The sequence below is a fragment of the Leptonotus elevatus genome, chromosome 13 (genome assembly GCF_054856555.1).
Source record: "Leptonotus elevatus isolate MCC_2025b chromosome 13, RoL_Lele_1.0, whole genome shotgun sequence".
Classification (NCBI taxonomy): Eukaryota; Metazoa; Chordata; class Actinopteri; order Syngnathiformes; family Syngnathidae; genus Leptonotus; species Leptonotus elevatus.
This window is the reverse complement of record NC_141251.1, coordinates 12,286,872-12,312,899: the sequence shown is the minus strand read 5'-3', so window position 1 is coordinate 12,312,899 and position 26,028 is coordinate 12,286,872. Positions and strand designations below refer to the sequence as shown.

The 26,028-nt window shown below is 41.1% G+C and overlaps 3 protein-coding genes across 7 annotated transcripts in view; 2 read left to right on the top strand and 1 right to left on the bottom strand.

Annotated features, from left to right (window-relative positions):
- Positions 1 to 12,817, top strand: part of srfb (serum response factor b) — a 30,499-nt gene extending 17,682 nt beyond the window's left edge. For 2 of the 5 annotated variants that reach the window (XM_086092396.1, XM_086092393.1), the window contains exons 3-8: positions 4,195 to 4,435; positions 5,735 to 5,899; positions 6,080 to 6,190; positions 8,782 to 8,979; positions 9,075 to 9,151; positions 11,007 to 12,817. In XM_086092396.1, the coding sequence (XP_085948522.1) occupies positions 4,195 to 4,435; positions 5,735 to 5,899; positions 6,080 to 6,190; positions 8,782 to 8,979; positions 9,075 to 9,151; positions 11,007 to 11,102 (888 nt within the window). In that variant the 3' untranslated portion in view covers positions 11,103 to 12,817. Of the gene's footprint in view, positions 1 to 4,194; positions 4,436 to 5,734; positions 5,900 to 6,079; positions 6,191 to 8,781; positions 8,980 to 9,074; positions 9,177 to 11,006 lie in introns of all 5 variants that reach the window. The other 3 variants (XM_086092395.1, XM_086092394.1, XM_086092397.1) reach the window with 3 other exon arrangements.
- fhip2a (FHF complex subunit HOOK interacting protein 2) lies at positions 12,753 to 24,285 on the bottom strand. Its single transcript, XM_086092388.1, has 18 exons — positions 24,112 to 24,285; positions 23,197 to 23,351; positions 22,354 to 22,432; positions 21,123 to 21,292; positions 20,845 to 20,949; positions 20,636 to 20,758; positions 19,639 to 19,839; positions 19,365 to 19,561; positions 19,161 to 19,275; positions 19,010 to 19,086; positions 18,737 to 18,929; positions 18,261 to 18,424; positions 17,048 to 17,191; positions 16,888 to 16,978; positions 16,668 to 16,811; positions 16,292 to 16,432; positions 14,425 to 14,528; positions 12,753 to 14,340 (listed from the first exon to the last, which is right to left on the bottom strand). The coding sequence occupies exons 1-18, from the start codon at positions 24,116 to 24,118 to the stop codon at positions 14,229 to 14,231; spliced, it is 2,322 nt and encodes a 773-aa protein (XP_085948514.1). The 5' UTR covers positions 24,119 to 24,285; the 3' UTR covers positions 12,753 to 14,228.
- Positions 23,381 to 26,028, top strand: part of LOC147163862 (actin-binding LIM protein 1-like) — a 48,055-nt gene continuing 45,407 nt past the window's right edge. Inside the window, exon 1 of the transcript XR_015096819.1 lies at positions 23,381 to 24,129. The gene's annotated coding sequence lies outside the window, so the exon portion shown is untranslated. The remainder of the gene's footprint in view (positions 24,130 to 26,028) is intronic.

The following is a 26,028-nucleotide window of genomic DNA, read 5'->3' as shown; positions in this document are numbered from 1 at the left end:
CACACTCAAGCTCTCCTGGTACACCACCTCCTCATTTTCACCTCCCACTTCATTTGTATCGTCATGATTGGTTAATAACTGCCCAGCTGCGTGATTTTACTAGTCACTACCTAAATGCAAACAAACCAATTGTTCCTGGATGCTCAGTAGCAAATGGTTGATGAATTACTGTATTGTCACGTTTCAGTTAGGAGATGACAACTGCGAGTCCTTTTGTGAGGCCCCTCCCCCGTTGCCTTTTTCCCCGCTGCTGTTTAACTAAGTCTAACTAAAGCGGTTAAGGACCTTGGACTGTCAGAGGCCCCGAGGAGAGCCAAGATCTGCAGATGGACTCCACACTCGGCACGTCGCTTGTGTATACGTGAAGTGACTCACAGCAGAACACACATGTGCAGCTATCTGCGCGTCAGGAGTGTGAGAAGGCCGACTTTGATTAATTATTAATCTTCGGAGTGCCATCAAATACAAGCGCCGGCGTGTTTAGTCATTGCGGTCAGCGAAGCGCTGTGATGAAGAGACGAGATCCCTGCGTCAGCATGGTTCTAAAAAGCCATGCGCGATAACTTTAAAGTCGGCCATAAACAAATGTCGCTTCTGCTTAACCTGGTTCCCGTTTGCAAAGTCAGTCGCATGTTCTATAAACCAAGGCAGCTCTTTCAAACTCCAGAGAATATGGCCACATTTTACAGTCCGAAATGGCACTCAGCTCAGAAAGCCCCCTCAAAGTGACGGGTGAATTAATGGGCCAAGTTACATTGGATACAGTTTAGTGCATTCCTCTAATATCCGCTCTATTGAGACCTTTGTTTTTATGAGACTTTAAATGAGATGTATTATGCTATATTTTCAAACATTAAAAGCAGATCCAAGGTGTATTTATGAATATAAAGGCTAGGCATGTTGAATAAATGATGTATGCTCGTTCTAGTTGTGGTGGCTGCACTACCGTGTAAAGGTATTTGTACTGATTATCATACAATAATGCAAAATTTGTGCATCCAACAAAACTCTAGATCTCTTTGTTTGTTTTTACCTGATCTGATTGTTGCTTTCAATAAAATAAAATGGCCAAATAACTGCTAAGTCATGAATGGAGAAACTTTGTTTGAAGAAAGTATTATTTCAATCAATATCTGAATAACTTGCTGGCACACTAGACACATTTTCTGACATCTGCTGCTCACAGAGAATGGCTTGGTTGTGTAAGTTCACTCTTGATGGATAGGTAGGCAGTCCACAGTATGTGCGTCCTAGTTATTGACTAAAGTCACTTTCCAGGATCAGCCCTTCAACATTTACATGAATTTGTTCGTGTAGGGTTCAGAATTGAGTGAGAATTTATACTCAGGAAAATCTGGTTTAACAGTAAAGTTCATTCAAATATTGAAGTTAATTAGTTAAAATATTTATTTAGCCTGTGACCCTCAAAGAGGATAAGCGGTTTGAAAAATGGATGGATTTACATTTGTTTGAAGAATTATTTACACATCCATGCATTTTGATATTATGCTTTTTGTAGGGATGTAATGTTAACGCCAATATTGCGATATTAAAAATGTCGCGTTGTCATCATGTTACCATTTAACAGCGGCACATCTGTTAAAAAGGACAGGTTGTTTTCCATCTATGCAGTTCTGGCTCCCTCTGGTGGTTTATTAGTGCGGTTTAATTTTAATTGGGCATGTTTTGGCCACCTACGTTTGAAGTGGAAGTCAACCTTAAACATTTCTCGACAATCATGTTATATGTGACCTCACTAGTCTAACCACGACATTCTGATTAATATTACATTTGTGGAATATGAGTTATGAAGCAAAATCCAGACATTTGTATCCATCTCAGGGGGCGGCCATTTTGCCATTTGCTGTCTACTAAAGATGACATCACTTGTTGCTCAGGGCTCAGGCAACGACCATTCACAGCTCACCTCTTTTCTGAAGCTGAGCTGTGATTGGTTGTTACCTAGATCTGAGCAACATTGGTGTCATCTTCAGTCAACAGCAAGTCGCAAAATGGCCGACCTTGAGATGGATAAAAACGGCTGGATTCTGCTGCTTAACTCATATTCCACTAACGCAATATCAACCAGAATACCATATTTAGACCAGGGGGGCTGCATAGAACATATTCTTGTCAAAAAGAAATTGGGGGTTGACTTCTTTTTTTTAAAGTCCCACGCTAATCGCCAGATGAAGTGGAACGTAACATGTTTGAATTCCTCCCAAATTGACTCGTTTCGCAATGTGTGCGTGCATTAGCAATTGCCTCAGTATTAAATGTAATTGGTGATTGTAGCTTGTTGGTGTACATTGAGATTAATGTTACCTGTTTGTTGAGTTCACTATCTAAGCACATTATGGTGTTTCAGAAAGAGCACAAGAATGTTTGTTTTTTTCCAGTGAATAACGGGAAACAAAATTTGTGAATTGGCGGCGGAACGCAGTATTTTCAGTGTCATGATGTTCCTGAGTGTGTTTCTGTGTGATTCTCAATTGGCTGTTGCAAATCAATGGGAACTAGCTTGTTTCTTTACAGTCGGATCGGAACCTTCTTCTCTTGTCTGGTCGTGCAGCCCACTCAGCAAAACATCCTGCTCTGCTCATCAATGGATTTTCACATTAGCATACTGTGTAGTCACACGTCATTCACTCATACGTTTCTGTGTGCAATTGCGCCTTTTGTCGGCATGCTGGTTTGGTCTGGGTTGGCATGGTAACTCGGCACAGTTTTGAGGAGGTTTTGTTTCTTCAGTATGTTTGAATGGAGCTGAATTCTACTGTTATACTGGATGAGTGAGCAACAACTCATAACCCAAATCAACCTGCATTTGCCAAGCAAAAGAGTGAACTTGTAGTTGTCCATGTGGATGCAATTAGAGGGGTTCCAGGCCATTTTCTGTACCCTGTTTGTGTCACGTCTGGTTCCTGTCGCCCGTCCATTGATCCTTGAAAATACTGTGCTTACTTTAAACCCCCCACCTCTTACTACCCTCCGTGCATCCAGCTGCTTTTGGGAGGAAAAGCCGCATTAAGGTTGTTATTGTAGCTCCCCACAAGCGAAAGTCTGGTGCTTACCACAGTGTGTGGAGAAGCAGGCTATAAATGCAAGCTACATTTGGACATCCATGTGTCCATTTTATACACATCCGATCCTGTTCAGGGTCACAGAAAGCTGGAGCCTATCCCAGCTTACTTACTGGAAGTTAAGGGGGTGGGTACAAACTTGACTGGTAACCAGTCATGACTCATAAGTTGCATGCACAAGGGCAGATCTATTAACCAATTATTGCCCATAAAGCAGCATGATTAGAATGTATTATTATTATTATTTATTTATTTATTTATTTTTGAATTTTTGGAGCGCTGGTTGGTCTTTTTTATTTTATTTGAGGGGGGGGGGGTGTTTCTAGTTCTAGAAGCAAGCTTTAGATACGCCACCGCTTGATTGTGGGGGAGGGGGGGCAAACATTCAAACACAAATGCAAAATGTGAAGACCACAACTCACACCAGATGCTCACACGCAGACTAATGCAACCAACCAACTAAGCCAACCTGATTCCAACTCCCGACATCACTCACAAGGCCACAGCCTGTAAAGCTGTGACATTTGACTTGTCACTCATTTGGACTGGAATAACCAGTTTACATTACTTCACATTGAATATGATTTATTGTATACATTGCAGTGATATTTTTGCTTTATGAAAACCAAAGCAAAAACTGTTTTTGTTTTTTAAATAAAATGTCATACTCTCTACGTGTGCGTGTGTGTGTGTGTGTGTGCGTGTTTTAAAGGGGGTATTTTTAACAGCTGGCGTGTCCCAAAGAGCTTGTAAAAGGTTTTATTTAAATTGTATTTTTATGTCATGAGCTCACATACAGACAGATGAATGCCACAGGGAATCACATGTAGTTTGTTGATCTTAAGTGTTAATTGAGTTAATTTTTTCTGAGGCTTATTTAAGGCTGGTCTGCATCTGTGCAACATTCACCCTTGACCTGAAGACTCGAACAGCCAACAATGTTCACATTTGCCTAAACGAACCATACATTCTCAAAAATTGTTCTGAATCTAAATTGTCTTCACCAAAACAAATCAAGTGTGAAAATTAGTAAATATGGGCTCAATCATGAAGGCAAATCATGACCGAACCCAAAGAACTCTCTAACTCTTTTCTGCATCTATTGCTTCAGGATACTCTGAAACCCACCTTCACAGTAACCAGCCTCCCAGGTGGTACCAGCAGCGCCCAGGCCACCGTGCCCACCACCTCCACCAGCATGCAGGTCAGCAGCGGGCCCAACTTCCCCATCACCAACTACCTGGCGCCCGTTTCCGCCAGCACCAGCATCAGCGCCAACGGGACTGTCCTGAAGACCACCGGCGCCTCCACGGGGGTGATGCAACTGCCCGGCGGCTTCACGTTCATGCCCGGTGTGTAGCGTGTTTTCTTGATTCGCATCACGTGTTCCGCGATGAACTGATTAGAATCGAAATGGAACCTCGCCAACATCTCGGGCGTCATTTCGAGGTGGTCGTGCTTCACTCGCCAGGCTGTTTGCATCATCACGCCTTTCAAAGCGCACTCACATCCTTTTGATTTCCACTCACATACAGGAATAATTAGGTGAGGGGGGGGGGCAATAGACCTGACAATGAGGGCAGCAGAACATGGCCTGTAATTAGGCATGAATAGTCAGTAAAGCATCACGCCTTGTAATTACACCAAATATACGAGGTGAAGCTGCTGCTTTTTGTGGTTCTGAACGAGATTAAACCTAGGAGGGTTGTACTCGGGACGCTTTGTTTTGGGGATCCAAATTGGCTTCCCCGGCGATTATTCCGAACATGACAAGAAAAACAACTGTACCACTAATGCCAATATTTGTTTAAAGGCAGAATTTTCTATCACGACCCAGTTTTTATATCAATCACCTCCCCTCCAGTGCTGCTGTCATTTGGTGCTTGTCAGTGTTTTTGGTCTTCTGCCACAGCTGAACAGTCACATGGCGCCCACTATATCATTTTGACGGACAGCGCAATAATAGCCACCACGCTGCTCCTGTTCCTTCTTCGCTCTCTTTGCTTCCTCCTCTTCCTCCAACCTTCCCTTACATGATCCTCCCACACCCCTTCCCAATGTCCGCACTCTGCCACCTGTCTGGCAGCAGCATGTGGAACAACACGGCCGACCTCGGCACCTGTCGGCCCAGCATGTGACTAAATGTCACGCGTCCCGAGAAAACATGACATTTGCCAAAAACAAACAACTTGATTGTGGAACATTTGGACAAATGATGTAAATACGGAAGATAATGTGGATGTAACCAAATACTGTAAACAAGTTTTTTTTTTTAGTTTTTTTTTATACTTTTGTCACACTGACAGAAGTAGTGTGGCTCCACTCTACTAATAATGAAATTCAATTGTCTCTATTGAAAATTCTGCTCGTAACCTTGCTTATCACCCAGATGCCACAAGATGGCGCCAAAACAGCAAATAGCAAAAAGGAAATCCGTGAATGCCAAATGTTCACTGCACTATGCGATTTTTATTTGTATTTTGTTTTGCCATCTCAACATACACATGGACATAACATTTTTATATTTTGCTTATTATTCCTTCTGTGCGGTGATTGGGGTCTTCTTTGTGATTTCCTGCTTCTCTCTCCTCGCAGCAGCACTTTCTCACATTCTGCCTTGTGCCACTCTTTTCTGTGCCCCCATCCTTCAGCAGGCACTCCTCTCCCCCCCGGCACCCCCACCATTCCTTTGAGCCAGCTGCAGCAGCACTCCCTGACCCTCCAGGGGCAGCACGGTCAGACTCTGACCGCCGCCCCTCAGCCTCAGCAGGGCCAGCAGGCCGTCTTCCGCTTCCCTGCCGCTGTCTCCCTCACAGGTGACCTGCTCTGCTCTGCTCCGGCCTGCCTGCCACCAATCCTGCTACTGCTGCTTCCGCTAGCCACTGCTACTGCTCAACTGGCTCACAATCAGGCGTCTACTGTGTTGTATGCACATGGCTTCAACTAGCACGCAGCTACGGCTAATGTCTTTACTTCCTGTGCGCGTCTCTCTCCAGGGGCGGGTGTCCCTCAGCAGCTGCAGGCCATTCAGGTTCACCCCAACAGCCATCCCATTTCCAACAGTGAGAGCAGTCCCGAGATGTCACACACCTCCACAAACTCCACAGGTATATCCACGAAATACATTTACGGCACCATTTTAAAGGGGGAAAAAGGGCTATATTAATTTAATCAATATTGCAGGACTCTTGATCATGTCAATTCTTGTGTATTTTTTTTCACAATTTTAAAATATCCACGATGCCATAAATGAAGGATTACACTTTTGCTTGCGGCGTCAATATTTGTGAATCATGCAAATACCAAACACAACTTCACGCGGCAACCAAGTACTGTATGTGCCACTCACTAGAGCTAACACTGTTAGCGAATGCTAATCTGCGCATGCAATAAAAGGCAAAGCAGCACTACCGCTACTCGCCTGTGAGCTTGGACGCTGAAGGGGTTCCAAACAATGTAGTCTGGCTGTGGATTTGAAGTGGCAAGGGAGGACTGACTAACTCTGTGTGGGGGCGATTATTATGCAAATGATGTGAATTAGCTTCAAAAGTCACAGTTTGCAAAATTTAGCAACAGCAATACACATTTTCAGAAAAATATGGACTTGGTTGTTTCATTTCACACTTGATGAGTGGGCAGACATTCTGGAGACGCAATGCAAATTATTTGTATACACGCAATTTAAAAAAAATCAGTTGTCCCTAATATGTCCCCACTAATGAATGTGATGATGATATTGTCATAATATTTATGTTGTAACCAGTCTTCAGCCTTGAGCTGAAAAAAGATAATTAGTGACTGCAAGTTATAACTTTTCATCTTTTGCATACCAGCAATGGATGAAAGCAATCCTAGAAGATTCAAGCCTGCTTTTGATGACCAGCATTTCCTTTAGCCATAGCAATCTATGACCCCAGTTAAGAAAAAATAATAATCTTGTTGAAGTAAGTCGTTTTCAAGGTGACCGGACCTCAGGAGAGCTGCAATAGCTTTAAAAAATAAAGAAAATATGATGCCGTTTTAAACCTGCCAAGCTAATTTGAGTGGCCATTTTATGTTCTCCTGAGGGGTTTATGACAATGAACTCCTGCTTCTTACTCACACTTTGAAAACCTTTTGGTCTAAATATGTCAAAAGATGCCCTAAAAAGTAACTGACTGGCAACCATCCAGGCATCCCTGCAACCTCCAACAGGATAAGCAGTCGAGCAGATAAATGCAAGGTCCCCAGAAAGGGTTTTAATTTTAACTGAAAGCTCACTTCAGTTAAAAGAACCGGGTGGTTCGGAACATTTCAACATTTTTAGTGTGGCCCAACTGATTAATCAGGTAATATTAGTTTATGCCGCATTTGCTTCTTTTCTTACGATCTCCAAAATATAGCAAGGCAAGCGTCACTCTGCTTATGACGCCCCGTCTAAAAAGTGTTGCCTGCATCATCAGCGATGACTCCTGTAGCGCCTTAGTATTGACACTTGCTGGATGTCCTCCATTGTCGTCCTTGTTAACGGTGTCTCGGTCTTCTTCTTTAGCAGGTGACAATTGCGTTGCACGGATATGACGCCACTGTTTACACACGGATTCGGATAAGCCACAGGAGGGTTCATGTTGTCATTACACACTACGATTATAGGGCAATTAAATGCACCGAATCACCTGCTGCAAAGGTGCTTTTATTTTATTTACGTCTGCTTCACAGTTCAGAGTTCGAATGTCCGCTTTCGCATGTTCTCGCCGTGCTTGTGTGGGTTTCTCAGAGTACTCGGGCTTCCTCCTACGTTGCAAAAACACGCACGACTCTAAAGAACAGAGTGGGCCACACTTTGCCCACCTCTGATTTTGAGAGGAAGTCAAGTCAGTTGTGTTTGTGGAATATGAAATAAGTAGAAAATTGCTTTTGTTTTTATCCCTCTCAGGGGGCGGCCATTTTGTCTTGTACTCTTACTTGCTGTCAACTAAAAATGACATCACAGTGCCTAAAAGCTCAGGTAACGACCAATCATGGCTCACCTGTTCTCTGGGTTTGGTCATGTGACGTTTGTGAGCTCAGCCCTTCGGCACTGTGATGTCATTTTCAGTCAACAGAAAGTTGACAAAATGGCCGCCCCATTATCCACAAACGCAATATTTATCACAATATTGTGTTTAGATTAGTGGGGGCTAATAGAACATATTATTGTAAAGAAAATATTTGACTTGACTTTCTCTAAAACCATCAGAAGTCCTGAAATATTTGTTGCATTTTGCTGTGTCATTTTCAATTTTACACTTAACAATTTGTATTCATTTGATCAAGTACAGTAAATTGTTAATTCTAATCAAATTAAATATAAATAACATAAGAAGTAATAAATCATTGTATTGTATACATTTTATATATATTGTATTTAAAAAAAATACATGTATATTAATATTTTTAATATTTTTATATATGAATATTAACAATTTAATTTTAAAAGTAAAATTGTTTAATAATTAATTAATTTAAATTATTTTATTTTATTGCATTATATATTTTGAATTGTAGCACTTTATTTATTCACCCTATTTATTATTATTTCTAACTTGTCTATGACTGGGTAATCCAGACGTTGCCCTTGACTTGTTTAATTTGAAAATAAGCGCCACCTCCTGGTGGCCACCTGCACCCGCACCCACACATTGTGCTGGACCGTGAGCGTTGTCTTTCTGTCTGCCAGCCACAGTGAGTCTCCCGGCAACCATCGTCACCTCAACTGTGCCGTCGACAGTGGCCGGTCACATGATGTACCCCAGCCCCCACACGGTCATGTACGCCTCCACGCCCGCGCTGGCCGACGGCGGGCTCGCCGTGCTCAACGCCTTCTCCCAGGGCACGTCGGCCATGCAGGTGTCCCACGCGCAAGCCCACGACGCAGGTAGCACGCGTGTGCGCGCGCATCCGTGCATGTACGGACACAACAAGTGCGACAACTGAAAGGTGTTCCTCCCCCCCCCCCCCCCCCCCCGGCAGCGTCCGTCCCGCAGGTGTTCCTCACGGCACCCCCAGGCACGGTGCAGATCCCCGTATCGGCGGTGCAGCTTCATCCAGTACGGCAAGATCTGCATTTCACAAGTGAAACTCTGCTATTCCCTCTGCAACCCGCATGTCACGTGACCTCGCCACCCGCTAACAGAGCACCTGCGTGTCACCAACCGCCCGCCGCCTTGCGTCAATGTCACTACAGCCAAACGCCACCGAGACTAAAACACATTTGACCACCTTTTAAGTGCATGGAGATCACAAACGACTTGATTTGCACAAATGTCTTGTTAGGAAACACAAGCGGTTTGCGCGTCGGCCCCACATAGCCTGTCCTAGAAAAATGATCAGGTACACCTGAATAATCCAACCGATATTAATTCTGGATCCGTAAAAAGATGAGATGATTAATCTAACACTATGCTTTCTAAATGTGGATGTTGTTTGCAGTGGTGTTCAAGTGCACTGCACCATGTTGAGAGCTGTTTCGAATGTCTTTTTTTTCCATTTACACTATATTGGCCTTTCAAAATATTCAGTGAATTTCTTTATTACCCGAAGGCAAGTGGAGCAAAGTGGGGCCTGCGGGCCACATACGGCTCAGTCGCACATTAATCCGACCAATTTTGCAGTTACATTATTGAGTCCTATAATATTGGATAGTAATATTTTAACTGTTTTTCCTCATACAAGTGACTAGTTAAAATGTATTCATTTTTCAGATGAATTTTATTTCATTAAATAATTAGTTATTTTTTTACGATAACATTTTAAAAAGTCATAAAATTAATTATTCTAAATATTTTATTCAATGTGTTTATTTTATGTTCAATTTTAATTTATTCTATTTAATACATTTCCATTTATTCTATAAAATAATTGGGTAACGGATTATAAAGTTATTTTCTTTTATTTATTTACACATTCTTGGAGAAAAAAATACATACAGACCCCACCTAAGAAGAATAAAATAAAATTACATTAAAATAATAACAGAAAAATACTAACAATGCAATGTAAAGCCTCAACAAACATACTGTAACTTACTTGATCATGACTCAAAAAATAAAATGAGTCAGTAAATAAAATAAAAATATATGAGTCAAGCTTCTACACTACCAAATCTCTTCGACATGAAAGCGTTTCATTCTATATCTTGGCAGAACCAAACAAACGGTTAAAAAATGCAAATTTGTATTCCATAGGTGGACTCGACACGGCATCTTAATGAAAACTGACCTTGAGATTGGCCAAATTATTAAATCTGAAAAAACAAGATGAATGTACTAAAATTTCTAATGGTCTCCAGAGGTTTTCTTATCGATTAACATCCCTAGGATACTAGTTGACGTAGCTTTAATAATATTTTCACCATCAATATGCAACTTTCATTGAAACCAAATTATAATTCACTTATCCTGCAAATACCACAAAATTGGATATTTTCACATTTAATGCCAATTTACTCGTTTGAAACCATTTTTTAAAAAATCATTGTTAACTTGATTTATAAGTGCAGAAAAATATTGGAAATAAATAATTTGGTATCATCTTGCAAATAATATTGGACAATGAAGTGTTTTATATATATATATATATATATATATATATATATATATATATATAAGAAACAACAATGGCTCTAAAATAGAACCTTGTGGTACTCCACAAAGTGTATTCTGTGAATAATGAAAATATACAATGCAAGACAAAAACAACCGAATATTTGAAGCATTGAGATGATGTTGAACAGTTTTACTACGTGAGAAACAGCTGTCAGAACGATGATGCACTGAATGGGTTGTGCAGGCGTACCTAACGAAGTGTCCAGTGAGCGAGTGAACTTTACGCCTTCCGATTGGCCGCCGTTTACCAGGTTAACGCCCACCCCCTCCCTCCCCCCTCGCTGTGTTTGCGTTCCAGATGGTGATTGGACCGCAATCGAGCGGCAGCAGCGCTAACCTGACGGAGCTGCAGGTGGTCAACTTGGACGCGGCGCAAAACTCCAAAAGTGACTGACGGCGCCGAGCCGCGGCGTCGTTGTTCTCGTTATTTATTGATGCCTTCCTACATCACACTTCTCAATGTGACCTTACACACAAACACACAATCAAGGGCCTGTGTGTGAGTTGACCCTTTTCCGGTATGTTTTGGTATATATAAATATATATATATATATTCGCAAATGCATAGGAAGTATATCACTACACGTGTCATCAGAAATCTATTTTCTATGTCGTTAGAAGGTATTTTTGTGTGCGTGTGCCTTTTATTTTTATCTTGTTTGTTTTGTTTTTCAAGATACAATTACATGAACACTCAGTTGGGTGTCACAAAGTGTCACACCAGCCAAAGACGTACGTCTGAATGTACACACACGCACGTTTGTGTGTGTAAATGGAGAATTATGAATTTTGCTAACGTGTATATACTATCTTTTTTTTTTTTAAGACGACTCTTATTTTTAGCCTGGTTTAGATTTGTGTAACGGCATGTAGTTGTGTTTTTTTTATGTTGTGGTTTTGTACGTACATGACTATGACAGAAGTGAATCTGTACATGTATACTGTATGGGAAATATTTGAATATGCTCTTCATGCTGTTCTACTCGTTGGCCGACTGCTTCACAAAGGATCAAGCAGCTTTAATCAATATTGGGGGGGGGGGGGCATCATTGTGATGTGGAATGCAGACTGTTAGTGGACATTCATAGGAATTACATGGCACAGAACCACACTTAATTGGACAAATGTGCACAAAATTCAGTGGAGCCTTCAAAGTTGGACACAGACGTTCAAACGGCTGTGAATGCAATTCAAACGGTTGCCATTATAAAATCTTTTAAGTGTATTGGCGATGTCTTATGTGACATTTTAACTTCTCTAATTATCATACAAATACAAGAACTACTCACTTTTTGAAGATGCAAGGTAACAAATGTTTGTTGGCGTTTCTGTGCTATTTACGTTGGGATTTGCTTTTGTTTGCTTTTGCTTTTTTTATGTTTACGTAATACGAAATATTTGTTTAATCACATTGCTCATATTGCTGAGTAGTCCAATTTTTTTTACATTTCAGTTACCGTTCACACTTTTCCACCAATAAAATATAATACAGTATTGTGAAGCTGCTGAGCTAACGCCCTCAAGCATATTTACGCAAACCTCCACGTCCCACCCACCCAGAAATTTATAGTTGAGCCCGAATTGTGAAAAGTTTAACTTTGGAGGTTCCACTGTTCGCTAGGGATAGTACTTTCATCTTGATCGTGTCGCTGATTATTTTTGTCGGTGTGACGTCACAACGCGCTGCTGCCAAGAGTGCTGCCTTATTTGCTGGCCGTTCCAAGACACGACAGCAACCCAACTTCAATATTGCAATTAAATATTTGTTTCATTTTCAGTGAAACTGCAGTGGTCCGCTTCAGTACCATCATTTTAACACCAGGGGGCTTTTGAGCATTTTAAAATGAGTTGTTTCCTATATCAGCCAGATTTTTTTTTCTCCCCAGCACCATATAGTGCCTCATTTCCTGGGCGGGTTTGTGTACCATTACAAGTGAATGCGGGTTTTTTTTTGCAAGCGCCTCAAATTTTGCTGACACATTTTCACCTGCATAATGTTAATGGTCTACCCAAAAAATAACGGAAGAAAAAAAATGACACCATATTAATACAGGAGTACATTGTTTTATTGTACATATATTTTGTAATAAAAACAAAATCAAACATTAATGAACCCAGCTGGGATACATCTTTTATTGAGATGGCAGAAGTTGAACAAGAGCACATTGTCCTGAAAGCACTGAAAAGTGAAGACTGCTGAAAAGGGAGTAATAAATAAAGCCGGCGAGAACACTTAAGGCTTGCTTTTTCAAATCCTCAATGAAGCACCAGGAGAGGAGATCATGCACCAATGTCTCACATCTGCATTGCACAAATAAAATAAAAAACAGCGGAAGAAGCGTCAAAGTATGGATGCAATTAGGAACAAGTGATTGGTCAGCGTCAAACAAAAGCAAACATCAGTCACGGTGGTGACAAGAGAACAAAGTAGAAGTAAGGCATCACGTCAATCAGCCTTCTACTCTCTTCCAACAAAGAAAATGCCACGGCATGCATTGACACCAGGTAGTATCTTTCTATATTGCTATTGTACACATACAATACACAACTGAACACTCAAAGGTGGTAAGATGGCTGATTATAACAAACGCATGAATGATCATTTAAGAAGAAAAAAAACAAGCGAGTTCTGTAAAACAGGAACATTACTCCTGTGATACTGTATTTTTTTTGTTTGGTTTATGAAGGGAAACAAATAAACATATTTTGTGGTGTCTATTTACATAACGAGCAAGTGTGAAGAAATACAAATGTGCAAATGTGACCGTGCGAGCGAGCACTCCCTTTCAACAGCTCGCGAGAAACACAAATCCCTCTCGCGTTCCCCCGTAAGCACTGAAACACTAACCAAAAAATTAATCAAACACCTGGAGGACAATTTTGAGGTCTCCATTAGGTGTGGCAAGTTGTTGATTTAAAGCAACCAACGCCTGACCAAAGAATATGTAACACGTTTGGGTCGTCCAAGACACAACACTGCTTTTGAATACACGTTTGTATAAGAAGGCATAGCAACGTGAGAGGGGGAAAACATTTACATACAGAACAAAATGGTGAGAGGCCTTTGTACAAATGTCTTCGAAAGCGAGCGGAAATGTAACAAGTGCATGTGCAAAAGTTCCCACGTGGGATCTTTGGGATGACGCCGGCGAAGCTTCGTTTTGGGTGAGGGGGAAACCGTCTGCTCATCCAGCGCATTAAAAGCATCCCGATACCACGACGGGTAAAAAAGAAAAGAAAAAAAAAGGCGACCTGAAAGCAAATCAATAAATAAAAGGACTTGGCATTTTAAAAGGTGTGTAGTATTTTTCATACTACAAAAGAAAGGCCATGACATCCATGACTGCAAATAAATACACGCATTGGTCAATGATGATGATGATGATGATGATGATGATGATGATGATGATGATGATGGGCTGGGCAGTGAAAGAACATGCAGAGGTCGACCATCTTTAGCCTGCGTCTCGTTCCTCTGCTGCCTGGGCAGTGTTGGAGCTCGGAGCCGCGCGACGGGCGCCTACGGCGACGACGAGGCAGTGGCGTGGAACTTGACGAAAGCGATGGCCGCCAGCTCTTTGCAGAACTCCTCCAGCACGATCACCCCCTCCAGCAGAGTCATGTGGTCGATACTGGAAGGAGAGGCGGGGTCAAAAAGGCGGCGGCGGCGGTGGCGGGAGGGCGTCCGGGCGCTCAAGCGGAGCCGCCATACGTACGTGATGCCTTCGGGCTCCAGACCCAAAAGTCGTTTCCTCACCAGCAGCAGTTTGGGGGTGAAGTCGGGGATGCGCTGAATCCTCAACATGAGGTCGCCCACCACCTGATAAAGACACGAGTACACGGATATTATTATATTAGAGACTCACACACTCAAAAAAAAAAGGCCATTTATAGCCATTTTGTATATTTTTGGGATTGCTCCATTCGTGCTGTTTTATGGAAGGATATTGTGATTATATTGGATGGTAAAAACATTATGAAGAAGAACAAAAAATGGCCAACTTTGGTTAATTTGTATGTTTTATTGGAAAAATGTTATATTCATAAATGTAAATAAATTTTATTCAAATTTTTTTTTATTGAAATTGACAATTGTTTTAAGTCTCTTAAATTTGTAACGCACAAGAGATGTCATTTGATAATTAATATCCATGCAGAATTATAAAAAAAATAATTAAAAAACTCTTGGGAGCAACCTGAAGGTTATTTTTTTGTTTTGTTTTGCTGTTGTTGTTGTTGGTTTTTTTGGAGGGGGGGGGGGGCTTTCCCATGTTTATATTTGCATTATTCTTCTATGTTCAATAAACGTTAACACATTTTTGCCATTTTGTATATTTTTAGCCACTGTGCAAATCACACAAATCAGGGGTTCTGCAGGTAGCAGCAAATCGACTTTAATGCTTTTTAAGTCGCAAATTAACTGTGCGTTATGTCTGTTTTTCATAATTGTTAATTATCATAAAAGTGGGCAAATATTGTGACCAAAACTAAGCAGTGAGCCGTTATTAAGATATTAAGATATTTGAAAATGCACTAAACAGTTTTGTGTTTTGTTTTTTTGTTTTTTATTTATACAACTGTTCTTAAAGTGCATGGATGTATGAATTACTCCAGGAATATTTGTCAAAAAACAAACAAAAACAAATTAGGTCAAAAAGGGACCAATACAACTTATTGCCCCAAAAAATTACCAAAAATATTTTATATTAATAGATATTTGAAAATGCACTAAACAGTTTAAAGGAGGGTGAAACAATCATAAATTTGGGTTGAGGTAATTTTCTGCCACTAGGTGGCAATAGTGTTTCATGTTGGATGTTGGTGACTGGAACAGTACATTTTTCTTTTTAAATTCAGAGCAATTAGTATTTGGAACATAAAGAAACTTGTGGACTCTAGGCCATTTTGTTAATTCGTCACCAGTCCCCACAAACACATATATTTGTAATCACTTTTTATTGCTAAATTCATGTGTTATAGTGACTCCTTTGCACATTTCATGTAAAATAAAGCATGAAGAATTGTATTTTATGTTTTTTTAAGCCATTTTAGGCCTTAATTTGATCAAAATCCATTAACTCATTTGCTCCCAAAAACTTATAAATACATTCTATTTTAAATGTTTTAAGTGTCCCAAAGACGTTTTTTTATGTTTTTGCCTCTGAATTGCAGAGAACGCTTGAAGCAACGGTAGTTATTACAAAAACGGCCAGCAGGTGGCAGCAGAGTTAAGAGATCAATCAGGGCCATGTTGCAAACAAGCTGATTTTTCACAGTTCAAAACAGATTTGTGAATAATGATTAAACTTGGCTATATTCTAATGCTAATTGCTGCAAAACGGAAACAGATAGAAATATTATTTTTTTCCTGATGAAAGAAAATACTCTTATCTTTCTTTTAGTAGGTTCCATGTTTTTATAGCAATAGAACACAATAATCTGTGGGCCTTGCAAAATCTGTCAAAATCCAGCCGGGAGCAAAGGGGGTTGCTTCAGTGAAAATGGCTGGGAGTGAATGAGTTAACTGACTTTTAATGCTTTTTGAAGACCCGCGGAAACCTTTGACAAATGAATTCAACTCACCCTGACGACAACGGAGAACAAAGACCTGCAACCGGGAGCCAAGTTAATGTAAGGGTCCAGCAGGTACTCGTGCAGGTGGGGGTGCGGCAACAACGCCAGTTTGGACAGAACCGCCGTCACTTGCAGGTTGACGTCATACGGCTGCAAGACAAGCCAGACAAGTTTGTTTGATCACATTGTGTGTGTGCTGGGAATTTTATCGAGTGTCTCAACGATAAATTGTCACTGGAAACTTCATTGGGTCGGTGCAACTAAAGAATCTAATGAGACCCAACACAAGAACTTTTTTTTTTATCTGCCTGACAAGGCCAATAACATTAATGATGATGATGATGATGAAATAAAAATGATGCTTGAAGGACATATCCAAACTGACCTGATCTAGAATGCGTCCCATCCTGTCAAAGAGGACCTTCAGGAAGTGTCCCTCAAAGAAGGGGAGCTCCAAGTTGCATTTCTCAAAGGGTTTGGGACTCCCTCTCCAGTCCCAGCGATGACAGACTCCACAATAATCTCGAAACTAACGACATCCATCGGCGTGGGTTAGAACGTGCTTTCCTGGTGACGGTAATGAAAGAGGAGTCCGACAAGCTCACCTGTCTGTGCGCATCTCGGAGATACGTGTCGTAACCGCTTCCTTCCACGTAGTACGACGATTTGGCCTCATCGGGCACCAAACACAAGAAACTGCAAGCAGTGACATTCAACAAATTCAAACACAAAACGGATCAACGCCGTGACGAGCAGATGGCGGACCTGTTGACAATCTTGTGGACTTCGGTCTTGCCATCAGACTTGGAGTGGTCCGGACTCTGCGACGGTGACGGGCTGAGCCAATCGGAAGACAGCCTGCTGTCCGGCGAGAGGTCGTCGCCAAACAGCGGATCCTCCTCCAGGTCCCTGCAGACAAAATACGTTTACTCAAACATGTACAATTATTGGACCATTTACATTTAATAACCCAACATTCTGGATTGTTTTGTTCAAATTTGAGAAAGTTGGGTCTCATTTAGAGCACATACGTGCATTCTAGGAACAGTGGGTCAAAAATAGAAACCACGACAATACTCACCACCACTCCGAGGCTGTTTCAGGTTGTTTTGTACAAATGAATTAAAAAAAAGTTGTTTTGTTGTTTATTCATTTGACCCCCTTTTTGTGTTGGGAAAAAAATGTTGGGTCCATCCCTTTTTGACCCTATTTAGATTATTTTTTGACACAACTGTTCATGTATGAATGACTCTAGGAATAGTTGTAAAAAAAAATAACCCAAATTGGGTTTTAAAAAAAAAAAGGGGGGGGGGGGGAGACCAAAACAACTTATTGCAACTTTTTGGGTTAAAATGTTTTGGGACAATAGCTTTTTGACCCAATTTGGGTTACTTTTTAACAACTATTCCTAGAGTGATTCATACACACACTTAAAGAACAATTGTGTAAAAAAACACAAAAAACAAATTGGGTCATAAAAGAACCAACACAACTGCAAATTTTGGGTTTTGAAAAAAAAGTTGGGTTTTTGACCCAATTTGTGTGGGGGTTTTTTTATGCAATATTTTTTTACACAATTGTTTCTACACTGCATGAATCTTGTATAAAAATGTACTTTTTTTCAGAGTGACGTATGACTGGCAATTAAAAGGAATTTTGTGTATTTTTTTTCTTCTTTTTGGACTGTTTGAAAACAAAAATGTGTTTGAAGATTGTGATTGATGTTTGGCAGGAGTAGGACTACCAACTGTGCGCAGTGCATATTAGACAGTGGGAAATTTGTGTGGAAATAGTTCTGAATATGGTTGTGGAATTTTGATGAATACATCTTTCAACTTGAATTTGATGTAACTTCAACTTTTGAAGCCTAGTGATGATTGTGTATACTGATGTGGTTGCTGGTGCACTTTATTGACTGCTCCACGTGTAAATGCACACAACTAGAAGATTCTCCATGGCGGGCGGGCGCGGTCCTTACACAGCGTCATGCGGCTGGCCGTTTTCAACGGGCTCTCGTTCCTCGGGAGGTTTGTTCTCCAGGTAGTTCCTCTCCTGGAGGTTCCGCAGCACCAAACTGTGCAGGATGTGCTGGTTGGGCTTCTGGATGAGCTGCTCGAAAAGCCTCAGCGTCATGATGCTGATCTGCAGACGAGCGTGAGGAGAAGGAAAGCGGCTCAGTTGTCAGCGGAACACAACGGCAACATGCCAAACGTTTGCTTAGTGACAAGAAAGCCGACAGAAGCCGTCACAAACGTCTGATGTAATTAATGCGTTTGTGTGAGGACAATGTGCAAGCGTGGCTTTGTCAGATATTATTTGTGTGCTTTTGGTTGATAACATGAGTCACAGCAACGCTTTGTTTTTTATTGTGGTGGTGATTTTGGAACAAGTAGAAGAAGAGGAATGGACGCCTGACAACAAGAAAAACAATGTAGTTGACAGAATGCTGATGACCTCATCCGAAAGGTGGTCACAGTGCTCGATGAGTCGGTGCCTGACGGGATTGTGAGCGACGGCGGTCGGCGTCTCGGCCTCGCTCTCCTCCCCCAACAGGAAGTTCACCGTCTCCTGAAGCAGCGCCTCGGACGTCACCTGCTTGATGATCCTGTTCAGCAGGGCCGTGGAGGTGAGGATGCCCACCTCGGACCTAACGGCGAGCACGCGGGTTTTAAGTAGCAAATCCAGACGGCGGAATCCAAAACACAGCGGGACGATGACAAGACTTACGTCTGCATGAGCTGCGGTTCCATCACGCAAACCAGAAATCTTTCTCGCACCGCTTTGGCCATCACAGAGGCCGCCAACTGAAAGTACAAAACCAAGTGGGGTCAACTTCAAGAGACGCTCGTCCACCCGGCTAGCAAAATCTGCTAAGGACCTTCTGAGCCTCTTTAATGAGCTGGTCGCAGTAATCCAGCCAAGAGAGGAAGGAGATGAGAGGCCTCTTCCCTGCAAACACTGCAGCATCCTCCTTTACATTATACACATCAAGACTGAAAAGAAAACAAAAAAAACAATCAGGATGTTATATAATTTACTCACATTGTTTTTTTTGTTTGTTTTTTTAAATCAAGATGTTTACCCCCAGTTGATGGCCTCCACTGTCTCGATGTCCAAAGGATCGAGGGATGGCGGCAGGGCTTTATAGAGGCTGACCAGTCTGTCGGTCAGAAGCTCACAGAGCTCAGTGTTCTCAGTTAAGCACCTGGCGGCAGCGGGTTCGGGTAAGCTGACCAGCAGCATGAGGCCTTCGCACGCCTTCACCACAATCCTGCCGTCCTGGATAGCCGACGCGTGGATGAAAATCACATAAACAACCTTTCAAGAGCAAAACGTGGACGAGGTTGGTTACTCACGGGGCTCTTGGTAAGGTTGAGCAGCGACGTAACCAGATTATAATTGTTGTTGTTATTGTTGCTTGGACTTGACGCGGAGGCGGCAGCTTGTGCCGCCTCGCCGCCTTCTGCGCGTTCTTGACCCGTGTCTGGAGACAAAGCGGCGTTCTTCGGACCGTCAGCCCCACCTGGAATCTTGCTCTCATTTCTCCTTGACTTGCTCTACAAATAACACAACAGTTATATAATCTCTGCCCTTTAGAAGTCCCTCATTGTAAATAAATAATTGTAATAATTTCTCATGGCACATCAGGGTTATAATAGTTTTGGACCTTTGATAATAGTGACATTTTAGTTGATTTATATTCAGTTGTAAAACTAATTTTTAGAACACGTTTGTTACTTATTATGCTTTAGAAAAGGCATTGTTTTAATATAGTTTTTATTTGTATATATAAATATATATATATATATATATATATATATATATATATATATATATATATATATGGATTATTTAAATATAAATTTATATAAGTGCAAGATTAAAAAAGTCACTAAGTATTGTGTAATAAAGTAAATTAAAATACAATTCTCTAACATCTGTTGACCTTTTTTCTGTATGGATGCACAGCAATACCAAAATAAATACATTTAAAACGAACCCCCGAAAGCCCATGTATGATATTGACAAAAACAAAAACATTTTTGATATAATTATAGTGACATTTATAAACGCAAGGTGTAGTTTCGGCTAGTTCTCATTTTAATTCATTAACAAAAATGTTTTTTAATTTTAGTTTGTTATTTCAATATTTTTTTTAAACTATAATAACCTTACGGCACACTAATGTTGTACAGCACACTGCTTTAAGATATGTTCACATTTATGACTTTACTATTGAAGTCGTGCAGATTAGTGATAAACTTTGGCGCGTTCAAATGTTACATACAAATACAAGTTCAGAAGAATGGAACTTCGGCATAAATGAAGTCGCGCCCGGAGACAACAACCTACCTCAAGGAAAAAGTTGACAAGATATGGATCCTGCTTCAGTTTGGCACAAACTATACAAAGGAACTGAATCTCCTCGTTTTCTGTTGGAGCAGCAAGTACGTCCCCACACAGGCGGATCAGTTTCTAGCGGAAAAATGTTGAAAATGTGTTACGCAACGTGCCCCGGGGCAAACTGTGAGACAGAAAACGTAATGGCTGATTCATCACACCTGAACTGGTCTGTGAACATTGATGTGTGGCAGGAGAGGTTGACGGATGTGCGCTAGCAGCTTCGTGTAGAAGGTCAGGACCTGCTGCTTCATTCCTGGAGGACACTAGTGGGGAAAGCAGACATCCATTTTACAAACCACTTATCACGTTGTGCAATCATAACAACATTGATTATTACAATGTTTTAGGAAATGATCAACAAGCTAACTGTCAACACGACAGCCTATGACATTTAGACATTGTTAAACTCCAGAATACAAATGCATGAGTGTCTTACATCTGCCTTGCCCAAAGTGTAAAGTGTCTCCAGGATCTTGTGGTGCAGGAGATACTCCATGCAGGGTCCAGTCTCCCCAGATTCCCGTTCGAGTTCCTCCTGAGTGAGAATTTCCAGCATCTGCTCCAGGTGGGATGGGATGTTGGTGTCTGTGACTGGCGCTTTGTCATCTGAGAGTACAAACAAACATGCAATGATAAGAAATATTCGTTTAGTCCCGTTTTCTATGGCCTCAGTTAACAACTAATACATACAGCATGGGAGAGAAACCAGGCACATACATTAAAGTACCATGTGTGTGGCAGGTCTGTAAACTGTTATCCTCTCATTCCAAAGCCAAGGGATAACAGACACTTCATGGTAACTTTTCCCAATGGAGTGTATTATTGCAATTAGCAAAAAATAACATACTAATTTAGAACACAACACAAACAAACATATTTCTAATCACATGAGCACAGAAAAAAAGCTCCACACACTCGCACGCACGCACATACATACCAAAAAAAAAAAAAAGAGCAATGATGATGACATTACCGAATGAACAATACTGAGCTCTTAAAAAAAACACAAAAAAACCATTTGAAAAAATAAATAAAAATGCTCCACACTAGCAATTGCCTCAACAAAAATGTACTGAAACAAGATAATGTTCATAGGGCGAAAAAAAAAAAGGTGAGGGTCATGCTTAGTATGAATTTGCTGTGATTGCTTCAAAGTTGGACAGTGTTAGGCAAGATTTACTTTTCCTCAAGTAAGATTTTTCTTCATAGCTGTTCCTTCATAAACCTGTAATTATTTGTTGGTAACAGCCATGTTTCATGCAATGATGCAATAATGTTTGACTTAAGTCTACAGCCCACTCATCACTGTGAAAAATCTCTCATCTATTTATCCATGTTGCAGATGTCAGCATGACACCTACATGCTGCAAAAGCAACAATCATGCCGAACATGGAACACGTTGAATCAAAGAGAAGAGTCAGAAGATCCAAAACATAGCTTGCTTTCCGAACCATTTGGAAAATATTTTGAAGGATTGTAACCACAGCAACGTGCTCAAACAACAGCATGGGTTTAAACTCCAAGAATGCCAAGCATTTCACATTCATTACAAATGGTTAAGAGCTGGTTTTTAAGCATTAAACCGTGACTGCATTTCCCAAACATATAACAAATCAGAAACCAGTTATTGAGTCATTAATGGAATAATATGAGGTACTGATCTTACCTGACGTTTCAATGTAATAATGTGTAATGGCTTTCCAGTGATAGACAAAGTCCTCCTGAAGTGGTAGCGATGGAGCTAGCTGAAAAAGGAAAACAGTGAGAATAAATTAGACATGTTGACAGCTGACAAGAGCGAAGAGTGTATATGTTTTACACGACAGGATCAGGAGTCAAGTATTTGCCCGAAAATAACCCCCCCCCCCCTTCCCACACACACACTTTTTTATTTTATTTTTACATTGCATTAAGTGAGTATTGTAACTCTTTAGTTATAGCAGTATATTTTTGTCAGTAACAATTATTTATCATTACCTACGTTGTATATATTATGGCCTTATCAGGTAACTGACTTTTGTTTGAAAACTGCTTTGTGGAAAGCAGCCCCCCAAAAAACATGTAACACAAAACATATCAGATGGTCATGAAAGTTCTCACTGACTGTTTGCTTAACATCAGCGCAACTACATTTGCGCAATGGCAAGCTTGTGTTTCACTGTTGCAACACTTTAAAGATAAAACTCAGTTGCGCTAACTAGCAGCTAGTAGCGTAGCTCCAGGAAGCTGCTAGCGGCTAACTAGCAACGTTTGCTAGGCTATATTAAACACAAACAGCTGGCTACCATTACGTCGATGGTAGTCGATGAACAACAATCCTAACGATGTGTATTATCAAATAAAATGTTCCTATTAAACGGGCAGAAGTAAACGCGTGTTAGCATACGCTAGTAAGTTAGCATTGCTGACGTTACGATACAGATGGTCTAGGTCGCCCAGCGTAATGTAAAATATGCATAAGACAACGGACACCTTAATTGATTCATGCGTGCGCTTGCTCAAGACTCACCGCTTCCACTGCATGCTGGAGAATCGACGTAAATTTGGAGAACATTTTGTTCTTCGACTGCACTATTTTCTCCCGAGAAGACCTAGAGAATTCCTCTATCCTCTTCTTCCTGTTGTTGCCGCCTCGATCCAGATTGGAGCTTTCGTATAATGACCCTTGAAACGAGAGAATCGGCGTGAGTAATAAAGCGATAAAACGTCCCTGGCCGCGAAACTACGCCGGCCATAAGCGCAGTCGCTGTAAACAACAAAACGTCTGGCAAGTGTATTCGAACCCAGCGAGCCGAGCTCACTTTGGACACGGTGGCACTTCCCTCAGCAGACAGCACCGATTCTGTCCAGCAGGACCCGCTAGACTACAAGACACGCGGCCAGTTGGATACTGACGACAGACGATGCATACAAATGCAACAGGGAAGCGTTATTTTCAACTTGGCTCCTAGCACTACATTAGCGTCATGTCATTCTTGCAATCAAGCATTGTAGGTTTGACACTATAGGAAAGAGCCATTTAGATTGGAATACTTACAATTTATCATATCAAAATGCCTGCCAACTCTATATTAACAGTGCTCATAATGTCTGTAAATTTCCAAATAATGAGGCTCATTTAAATATTACGATGACCCTGCAAAAAGTGATCTAACCATGCAATACATAATTTAGTTTAGATATGGCGCAAAACTTAGAAAAACAAAAAAGATTCTGCCTGCTTATTCTCGGACACGCCCTGCTGCCAGAGCGTGCCATCACCATCGCTAAATAGCAGTCACCGTTTCCAAATAATGATGAGAATGCACGACGAAAACTTCAAATCCAGATAAAAATTCACCGATCAAGCCATGCCAAGCCGGGTTTGACTGAGCTGAGTTCGTCTTCTGTTCGTCGCTGCAGAGAAAAAAGACAGTCTACCTACCCGGCATGTCTGCTAAAGGTGAGTGTCTTATGCCGCAGAAGCCTTCATATAATTTGATGCGGAAGGTCTCTTCATTTTGGATAGGAGGGGGTCCAAGAACGGGTCTGTTTGGGAAAGAAACCCAATTGTGGTCTATCAGGGGAGCACTGGCAAAGACCGACTGTGTAAGTAGGTTACATCGTTGCAGCTGGAACAACCACACTACTGCAGCCTACAATTTATTAGTTGGTGTCTACACCTTGCAATCTGATGCCTAAAAATAGACCGGACATTTGAAATCATCGCTTGTTAAATTAACCTCATTTGCTGGATGTGGTATGATATAAAAATCACAGCATACTGCACTTTCTCTTGCCTTTGAAAAATATGTGATCAATTCACCCATGTACAGTACACACATGCAGCAGCGTCTTTGACTTTTCATCCATTTTTGAAGAAAGAATTCAAGGGAAAAGTTTCACCACAGTGCCTTGCTCAGCGGTAGTTCTTGTGAATGCTGGCGGCTGTCTACTGAGTCTTAACTGGCTGATACTTTTGAAAATCACCGATGGTGTAGGTCACTCGACTGATTCCGTGCAGGCCGTGTGGGTTCAATTCCCACTCAGCGATGATATGAATGTAATTGGTTGTCTATGTGTGTGCATACGCCCTGTGATTGAGTGGCGACCAGTCCAGGCTGAAGTCCGCCTTTTGCCTGAGGTGTCCTTGCTCCAGTCCCCTTCAATCCTGAACAGGATAAGTGGTATTGGAAAAATAAGCAAAAATACTGATGTGACTTTGCTAAATAAATCACATTTTCTAAAGTTGTCACATAACACAAGCAGCTGCAAACCATTTTGCTGGAGGTTGCTGTATATTCTTGTTGCCGTTCGCTGGGACTGGATTTCTGACAGGTTGCGCTGTTAGAGAGAGCCCACAGTTTATACATCTATAGGTCAGAATGAGCTGTGGCACACAAAGGATGCAAGATTACCATGACCTGAGATTACTGTGTGACAATTGGGTGGATTTATAATGGTTTGATCCTGGCTTTTTATGCCAACACTGAAAAAAGATATACTACACATATGGAAGGAACTGGGTAATGCATGAACGGACAAAAATAGTTGTAGTGATTGAATGTTTTTGTCACGTGAGATGTGGAATTTAGGACCCAAATGCAGGCAAGAGTTGGGAAACAGAGCTTTATGTACAAAAGTACAAAGTAATAACAGAGCAGGGCTGGAAACACTTAACAAAGAAACCTTGACTTGTAACCTTGAGTTGGATGCAGCACTCAAAAGTACAAAATAACGACAGTGAGCAGGGCTGGGTGCAGAACATATGGAAGAAAATTTCCATGGAAGAAACCTCAATGTGCTGAGAGGAATCTGCATAAGTGTCATTCAGTAACTCTTACCAGGGCCATGCACAATTCTATATGGCAGAATAAAGGCCTAAATAAGAGTGAGTGAAGGTAGGCATATAGTAACTGCACATCACAAGTGCATAGCAACCGACCACAGTATCATCACAATGAACATAGTAACTGCATAAAACTTGACAAACTAAGAGTGGTTGTTGTGGCAAAACATCATCACATAACCATCATAAGGGGCATAATAACCACATAAGCCTAAAATACCAACATCATAACACAGTAGTGAGGTTTCCATCCATCTAATTTTTTTCAAATTTTCAAGAAATGTGAGAATAAAACTAAATGATAACGCTAGAAATTTGAAAAAGGGCCCAAAATTCTCAAGAATGTGTTTACGCTTGGAGGGTGTGGTTTTTGAAGCGTATCGAAAATGCGAATTTGGGCTACGGAAACAGGTTTTGCAAATAAAAGCTGACCCACAAATGTTTGTTGTCACAAATCAATGGCGGGCGATAAAGTAAGATATGTTTGGGGGGACGACGAAACAGAAATATTTT

Coding starts and splice junctions, on each gene's coding strand:
- fhip2a (XM_086092388.1), bottom strand. Junction 21,293..22,353: donor TTATTACATTGAAACGTCAG/GTAAGATCAGTA, acceptor TTGTACTCTCAG/ATGACAAAGCGCCAGTCACA. Junction 18,930..19,009: donor GAACCGCAGCTCATGCAGAC/GTAAGTCTTGTC, acceptor GCTCGCCGTTAG/GTCCGAGGTGGGCATCCTCA.